The 8,793-nt window shown below is 45.7% G+C and overlaps 1 protein-coding gene and 1 pseudogene across 2 annotated transcripts in view; one reads left to right on the top strand and one right to left on the bottom strand.

The window, feature by feature from the left end:
- Positions 1-374: 374 nt before the first annotated feature.
- TRAPPC8 (trafficking protein particle complex subunit 8) overlaps positions 375-8,793 on the top strand; it is a 113,619-nt gene continuing 105,200 nt past the window's right edge. For both annotated transcript variants that reach the window (XM_054460307.2, XM_054460306.2), the window contains exon 1: positions 375-1,920. In XM_054460307.2, the coding sequence (XP_054316282.2) occupies positions 1,764-1,920 (157 nt within the window). In that variant the 5' untranslated portion in view covers positions 375-1,763. The remainder of the gene's footprint in view (positions 1,921-8,793) is intronic.
- Positions 6,902-6,994, bottom strand: LOC129019180 (U6 spliceosomal RNA; annotated as a pseudogene).

Genomic DNA, 8,793 nt, shown 5'->3' with positions numbered 1-8,793 from the left:
GATTCACTGAGCCAGACAAAGGCAAGAATTACTATTTTCTCCTACCGCCCCCTTACATGAAAACAGTGTGTTTCTCAATATCCCGCCCTTTCCCCTTTAAATTTGGAGCCCTCAAAATCATCTTCGAAGAAAGGCATAGACCTGTTTCCTGGGCTCGTCCTTAACTTTGGCAAATAAATCTCCTAAAGTGATGGACACTCTTATAAATTAATCTGTAGCCAAGGCATGTCATCAATATGTCCTACTGTGCCTTCCTACCTCCCATTTATCAACTTACATGAGAAGCATACATCTTACTTGTCATAAATTATTACCATAGTGAAAACCTGAGGGTGTCAAGAAGTCGAAAAATTTGAGACATTGACGTTGGGGAAGACTCCTTTAATTAAAGCACCATAAAATCATGATAGAATGATACATTTTTCCTTGCCTTATATTTTTGGCATGTAAAACAGGAGTTCAAACAATTGAGTGACACATCATTAAAATTCTTTTCATTCACTTCTACTTACAAGGCACACACCATTGACCTCACCCCGCCCCCACCTTAAAACAATCTTTGACCCGCGCCCCGCCCCCTCCTTAAAGCAATCTTTGAAAAGTTAGGAATGAAAGCCGGTTCAGGACAGTACACAGTACATAAATACTGGCTTCTCCTACCTCCACCACCAGTAAGTAAACATCCTAGCAGAGTGTAAAAAGGAAGAGGCTGAGGACGAACCACGCGGACATTTGCAGGCACACCCTTTCCCTGCGACCAACAAAAATGCAGTAGCGCAATTACACTCGAGGGAATTGCAGCACTCACTACAGCACACATTCTGTTCAATGGTTGAGTCCACATAAAGTGACAGTCCGTTTCTAAAAGCATGGCTGTATTTAAAGGACACATGGTCTGTTCAGGTCCGCTTCGGCGAAACCCCAAGCACTTCCGAGAGATCCACTCCCTCTCCCCGAGCAGGTGGAACTCGCTGCTCCGCCGGCGAGCGTAGGAAGCAGCGTGACCAATCAAATCGGTTGCCCACAACAGCCAGGGAAACAGCCTTAGGGACATCAAAAAGGCCAAGCCTGCGTGGAAAGCGAGCGTGCGCCTTCATCACTGCGACAGCAACCGTCTCGAGGTTCCGCCTGCCGCTACCAGGTCGCTCTCAGCTCTGCTCTGCCAAGGGCGAGCTTTAGAACCCGGCCTACAGTTGCGCACCTCCCCCCGCCCCCGGCCCCGCCCCCGGCCCCGCCCACCACACTTTTAGCCCCGCCCCGCTCAGGGAGCTTCCGTCACAGCACTTCCGGTTCCAGCCTCCCAACCGGCCTCCGTCGCTTTTCACTTCCCTCTCCTCAGCTCTCTTCCCTTGCCCCTACCGTCTCCTTTAACACAGTCACGTGAGGGGCGCGCGCGGGGGCAGCTGGGAGTAGTACTGCCGGTTGGTCAGGGTTCGGCCTCAACATGGCGGTTCCGGCCGGGCAGTGACCAAGGTTTTGCCGTCCGAAGGACTAAGTGGTGACTGTCGGCGTCTCCACCTATCGGGGTGGAATGCGAGCACGCTGAGGAGCGGCGGTGACGGGAAGGGGGGGTCAGTGGATTGTGCCCCAGAAACCGAAGCGGCGGCGTCTGTTCCTTCTACACTTGTCTCTAGGCTCCAGTGCGTTCGGGGCCCCGCCCGGCCGGGCCAGGCCGGCGGGCGGCGGCGGTAGCTGCTGCAGCCGCAGGATAACCTTTCAGGGTGGGCCGGAGGGCGGGCGCCGCCGCTGCCTCTGCCGCGGCGATGGCCCAGTGTGTACAATCAGTGCAGGAGCTAATCCCAGACTCCTTCGTCCCCTGTGTCGCTGCGCTGTGCAGCGACGAAGCCGAGCGGCTCACTCGTCTCAATCACCTCAGCTTCGCGGAGCTGCTTAAGCCCTTCTCCCGCCTCACTTCCGAGGGTATGTGGTATCCTCCCTTTTCCAGTGGGCTCTCGCAAAGCCGTGGTCGGGAGAAGGAAGTTGCGGGCGGGCAGGGGAGAGAAGGGCAGTGTTTACGTCCTGGAGCCGGTACCGTGGCGTCTGGGGCTGTGGCCCCGCGGTGCTCCGGGGGCGGCTGGAGGAGGGTCCGTGAGGTTGTCAAGACAGCGCAGTCCTAAGCTCCAGTTTCTCTGGGCACTTTCTTTCTTCCTCGGACAACCTAGGTCGTTAAGTAATTGGTGCAAACATAAACGTGAGTCTTCAAGAACGGCATTGAGACTGTTCTCCACGGCCATAGCGAAGGAATTAGGCACTTGCAAAGCAGCTAAGGTAGGAAAATGCTGCCTCTTAGACCGACAGGGTCTGAGTAAGGAAGACCTGTCATCCTCCCTTGGATGTTAAACTGGACTTTCAAAGTAGTTGTGGATGTTATTACATTCTTGTAGCGTTGAGGGTCATCTCTGTCTGAACTACTGTGTAGCTATTTTACTAAAATATTCTTAGCTATACGGTATTTTGCTTAACCTCTCAAAATTAAAAGTATTATAAGAAGAATAAAACTGGAAACAGCTTTTTGCCTGAAGGAAGAGGAAGCAAGCCCAAGTTGTGGTTAATTTAACCTAGATATTTGGAGTTATCTATACTTATAGGGATGGAAATGTCTTCTCTTGTTAATGAATGTCTCGTTAAGGAGCTACCGGTTTTCTCCAGTTTTGGATTTTTTTATTAGGAGAAAATAATGTGGTAAAGCTTCAAGGATGTTTTAGCCAATATCTTGGAAACAACAAAGTCCAAGTAAAGTTTTTTTTGTTAAAGTCGGTAAGAACTGAAGGGTTTCATAATAAGCCTGTGTCAGGCAAACGACTGTGATGTTTGTTAGATTAATACGACTTATCCACAAAAAAAATCAGTGCTATACCATTTTTGCGCTACCGTGTTTTTTGGGAGAATAGTTCCATTACAAATTAGCTTTTGTTTTTAGCGGAGAGAGGGAGCTGTCCAAAAAAAAAGTTTGGAAACTTTTGGATTTTCTTTAGCCTGGATCGTAGCCATCAGTCTCAGTTCCTTCAGTGTTGGACTTAACGAGAGCAACAAAATGCCCTACTTTTTTTATTTTTTTGTTTTTTATTTACTTATTTATTTATTTTGAGATGGAGTTTCGCTCTTGTTGCCCGGACTGGAGTGCAGTGGCGCGATCTCGGCCCACCGCTACCTCCGCCTCCCAGGTTCAAGCGATTCTCCTGCCTCAGCCTTCTGAGTAGCTGAGATTACAGGCATGCGCCACCATACTCGGATAATTTTTGTATTTCTAGTAGAGACGGGGTTTCTCCATGTTGGTCAGGTTGGTCTCGAACTCCCGACCTCAGGTGATCTGCCCGCCTCGGCCTCCCGAAGTGCTGGGATTATAGGCGTGAGCCACCGAGCCCGGCCTTGAATTCCTAAAAAATCACAAACACTGGAGCTAGATTTACTTTTATATGTGTACTCTTTCCTACTTTCTTAATAAATAATAATAATGCTAATACCTGATACTTGCTTTGTGTAACTTTTCTTTTTTAGTCCTCATTGAATCCTATGTTATTGCAATTTTAAATTTGAGGACCTTGAAGCATAGAAGTGTTAATTTGTTCACAGTTTTGCATCTGGGAAAGATTTGAAACAGGCAATGTGACTCAAGACATTGTGTTCTTAATCATCTTGTCTCCTGACACTATTTAGAATCATGTATTTACACCATAGAGCAGTGCTGTCTAATTGAAATATAATGTGAGTCACAGGTATAATTAAAAATTTTTGGCCGGGCTCGGGGGCTCACGCCTGTAATCCCAGCTCTTTGGGAGGCTGAGGCGGGTGGATCACGAGGTCAAGAGATCGAGACCATCCTGGCCAACATGGTGAAACCCCGTTTCTACTAAAAATACAAAAATTAGCTGGGCGTGGTGGTGGGCGCCTGTAGTCCCAGCTACTCGAGAAGCTGAGGCAGGAGAATCACTTGAACCTGGGAGGCACAGTGAGACTCTATCTCAAAACCAAACAAACAAACAATTTTAGTAGCCACATTAAAAAAGTAAAAAGAAACAAGTGAAATTAGTTTGTTGTTGTTGTTTTGTTGTTGTTGTTGTTGTTTTTGGAGATGGAGTCTTGCCCCGTTGCCCAGGCTGGGAGTGCAGTGGCGCAATCTTGGCTCACTACAACCTCTGCCTTCCGGGTTCAAGCGATTTTCCTGCCTCAGCCTCCGGAGTGGCTGGGATTACAGGCGCTCACGGCTTATTTTTGTATTTTTAGTAGAGACAGGGTTTCACCATGTTGGCCAGGCTAGTCTCGAACTCCTGACCTCATGGTCCGCCCGCCTCGGCCTCCCAAAGTGCTGGGATTACAGGTGTGAGCCACCGTGCCTGGCCGAAATTAGTTTTAATACTATATTTTATTTAACCCAGTATTTCCAAAATGTTATTATTTCAATGTGTAATCAATGTGAAAAATATTCATGAGATATTTTACATTCTTTTTTATTGCTTAGTCTTTGAAATTTGGTGTGCCTTTTATACTTAACATCTCAATTTGTACTAGTCACATTTCAAGTACTCAGTAGCCATATGCAGCTGTTGCCTACTGTATTGGACAGTGCCGTGATAGAGTCTCATTGTCAGTACACTTCTGATTTCCTTCAGGAGACTGGGGAGATTAGGGAAGGAGTTTTTTTGTTTGTTTGTTTTTTGTTTTGAGACAAGGTCTTGCTCTGTTACCCACGCTGGGAGGGCTGGAGTGCAATTGTACCACCATAGCTCCCTCACCCACTGCAGCCTCAACCTCCCAGGTTCTAGCTATCTTCTTATCTCAGCCTCCCAAGTAGCTGGGACTGCAGGTACATGCCATCATGCCTGGCTAATTTTTAAATTTTTTGTAGAGATGGGGTTTCTCCTCGTTGCCCAGGCTCGTCTCAAACCACTGCGCCCAGGCTAGTGAAGGAGTATAATGAGTTCGACGTTAGTGGATAGGTAGACAGTCGGTAGAAAGCAAGAGGGCAGTCATTCCCTATGAAGGAGTGGTATGAGGTTATAATGGTATGGGCAAAAGGTCTAAATTATGACTCAATGGTTGGGAAACAAGGAGGAAACTCTTACTGGGGTACATAGTAGTAAGAGGATGCTTAGATAAAGGGAGGACCTTGAATTCTAGGAAAGGGATTTGCGATTTTATGTCTAATGGTAAATGTGAGTAGATTCTTGAGGGTCTGAAACATTTGGACATTAATGAGTTGAAAGTTTTGGAGATTAGTGAGTTGTGTGGTTTATAAGGATAGATATAAGTAGATACAAGCTTTACATTTCGAGATGAACATGGACTATGATAGTAGCATTAGAAATTTGGCAAAGAGGACTTAATTTTTCTTGGTGTTAGTTTTTTGCTGGTAAATACATTTTAAAATTCTTTACCATCTAGAACAGGCTGCTTTTTGTTTCAAGTGTGGGGATTCTTCAAAGACCGCTTTTTTTTTTTTGAGACGGAGTCTCACTCTGTCACCAGGCTGGAGTGCGTGGCAAGATCTTGGCTCACTGCAAGCTCCGCCTCCCGGGTTCAAGTGATTCTCCTGCCTCAGCCTCCTGAGTAGCTGGGACCACAGGCTCGCACCACCATGCTCAGCTAATTTTTCTATTTTTGGTAGAGATGGGGTTTCACCATGTTGGCCAGGATTGTCTCTATCTCTTGACCTCGTGATCTGCCCGCCTTGGCCTCCCAAAGTGCTGCGATTACAGGCATGAGCCACCGAGCCAGGAACAGCTTTTCTTCAGCAAGTGAGGCATGAGAATATCATTTCAGGCAATGTAATTTAAGAATACAACTGACTAAAACCAGCTAACATTTCCTTAGAGGGAGAAAAAAAATGTTAAAAAAGAAGACTCAATTTCTGGCCTGTAGGTATGCCTTTACTTAGGGTAAAACTTTGCCTTGACTACTGAGTTATCAAGGAGTGTCAGGTACAGTGCCAGTATTGTCAGGAGACTTATTTTTAGATTTTAGTAGAAAACACTTGGTTTAAAGCTATACCAAAGAGAGGGTTGATAGAAGAGATTTGAGTACATTTGTGTGTAGGGCCTTCAAAATACAGTTTAGACTTTTGATGTATCACACAACGGAGAGCCATTTTAGGTTCCTTAGAGACATTTTAAAACCTGAGGAGTATTAAATTATGTTAAAATTAAATTATATTAAAAATATATAATTAAATTTATTATATGTATTTTCTGTGATGGTTATGCTTGATGTATGTTTGAGACTTAACGTAGTCATTGTTTGACACAAATTTTGAGATGCTAATACTCAAAGAATTTCCACTGGCCATGTTTCAAAGAGTCGTGGTATTAATATTAATTAATCAAGCAAACAACAAAAAATTAAAATTAAGCGTTACTGTTTTTGCTTAGTGATAGTTCTTTGATAGTTCTAAACAATGTTGCAATATATCATTTAGATGTTCTGTAAGTTTTAAGAAAATTTCACTTAAACACTAACTTGGAAGTATGTGGGTTATACATTATTTTATTTTGAAATTAAGGTTACTAAAGGGATTAAAAAGTAGGCCAGGTGCAGTGTCTTAGGCCTGTAATCTCAGCACTTTGGGAGGCTGAGTTGGATGATAACCTGAGGTCAGGAGTTTGAGACCAGCGTGGCCAACGTGGCGAAACCCCATCTCTACTGAAAATACAAAATTAGCCTGGTGTGGTGGTGGGCACTTGTAGTCCCAGCTGCTCGGGAGGCTGAGGCAGGAGAATCACTTGAACTCGAGAGGTGAAGTTTGCAGTGAGCCAAGATTTTGCCACTGCACTCCAGCCTGGGTGACAGAGCGAGACTGTGTCTCAAAAAAAACAACAAAAAAAAGTAGACTAAGATATAACTTTTGAAGACTATTTAATATCTCCAGTTTTCTTAAATTTCTTTTTATTTTCTTTTTGAATTCTTGAAAAGAAAAACATTGTGTGATCCTTGTGCAGGAGCTATGTTAATCTTCTCTGTATCATTCCAATTTTAGTATATGTGCTGCTGAAGTGAGCAGTTTTTTTTGAGACAGAGCCTCACTCTGTTGCCCAGGCTGGTCTCGAACTCCGTGGCTCACTACAGCCTCAACCTTCTGGGCTTAAAATATCCTCCCACATCAGCCTCACCAGTAGCTGGGGTTATGGGTGTGTACCACCACACCTGGCTAATTTTTGTAGTTTTTGTAGAAATGGGATTTTGCCATGCTGCCCAGCTGGTCTCAAACTCATGGACTCAAGCAATTTACCCGCTTTGGACTCTCAAAGTGCTTTGATTACAGGCGCGAGCCACTGTGACCGGCCTTAAATTTCTTTCCTTTTCCTTTATTTTTATTTTTATTTTTATTTTTGAGATGGAGTCTTGCTCTGTCACCCAGGCTGGAGTGCAGTGGTGCATCTCGGCTCACTGCAAGCTCCGCCTCCTGGGTTCACGCCATTCTCCTGCCTCAGACTCCTGAGTAGCTTGGAACTATAGGCGCCCGCCACCATGCCTGGCTAATTTTTTGTATTTTTTTAGTAGAGACGGGATTTCACCATGTTAGCCAGGATGGTCTTGATCTCCTGACCTCGTGATCCACCCGCCTCGGCCTCCCAAAGTGCTGGGATTACAGGCGTGAGCCACCGCGCCCAGCTCCTTTTCTTGCTCTGTCACCCAGACTGCAGTGCCATCGCGCAATCTCAGCTCACTGCACCCTCCGCCTCCCAGGTTCAAGCAGTTCTCCTGCCTCAGCCTCCTAAGTAGCTGGCATTACAAGCATGGGCCACCACTCCCAGCTAATTTTTGTGTTGTTAGTAGACACAGGGTTTTGCCGTGTTGGCCAGACTGGTCTTGAGCTCCTGTCCTCAAGTGATCCACCCGCCTTCGGCCTCCCAAAGTGCTGGATTACAGGCATGAGCCACTGCGTCTGGCCTCTTAAATTTCTTTTAGTTGGAAATATTTCATCAATCTTGACTACCATGTTTATATAATGAAGTAATTAATCTCCAAGGTGTGGAAGTACCAAAGTTTGAATAAAATTCAAGTCAGTTTTTCTAAATTTGTTTTCATTTTGTTTTATTTATTAATTTTTCAAGACAGGGTCTTGCTTTGTCACCTAGGCTGGATACAGGGTGCATGATCATGGTTCACTGCAGCCTCGACCTCCTGGGCTCAAGTGATTATTCCACATTGGCCTCCTGGGTAGCTGGGATTACAGGTTTAGACCACACATTTGGCTAATTAAAAAAAAGTTTTTTTTTGTAGAGATGGGGTTTTGCCATGTTGCCCAGGCTGTTCTTGTACTCTTAGGCTCAAGCGATCTGCCAGCCTCGGCCTCCCAGAGTGCCTAGATTACAGGCTTGAGCCACTACACCCAGCCAGAGGGTTTTTTAATATGGTAAAGTTTTATATGTATAAAGTATACAACATCCTCCTACCTTAGCCTCCTGAGTAGCACGCAGGTGTGTGCCATCACACCCAGCTAATTAAAAAATTTTTTGATAGAGATGGGGTCTTGGGCTGGGTGTGGTGGCTCACGCCTGTAATCCCAGCACTTTGGGAGACTGAGGCGGGTGGATCATGAGGTCAAGAGTTCGAGACCAGTCTGGCCAACATGGCGAAACCTCATCTCTACTAAAAAAATACAAAAAATTAGCCAGGTGTGGTGGCGGGCGCCTGTAATCCCAGCTACTCGGGAAGCTGAGGCAGGGGAATTGCTTGAACCTGGGAGGCGGAGGGTGCAGTGAGTCGAAATCATGCCATTGCACTCCAGCCTGGGCGACAGAGCGAGACTCTGTCTCAAAAAAAAAAAGAAATGGGGTCTCTCTCCCTCTGTTGTCT

This window comes from Pongo pygmaeus, chromosome 17 (assembly GCF_028885625.2).
Source record: "Pongo pygmaeus isolate AG05252 chromosome 17, NHGRI_mPonPyg2-v2.0_pri, whole genome shotgun sequence".
Lineage (NCBI taxonomy): Eukaryota > Metazoa > Chordata > Mammalia > Primates > Hominidae > Pongo > Pongo pygmaeus.
This window is presented reverse-complemented; position numbering and strand designations above follow the sequence as displayed.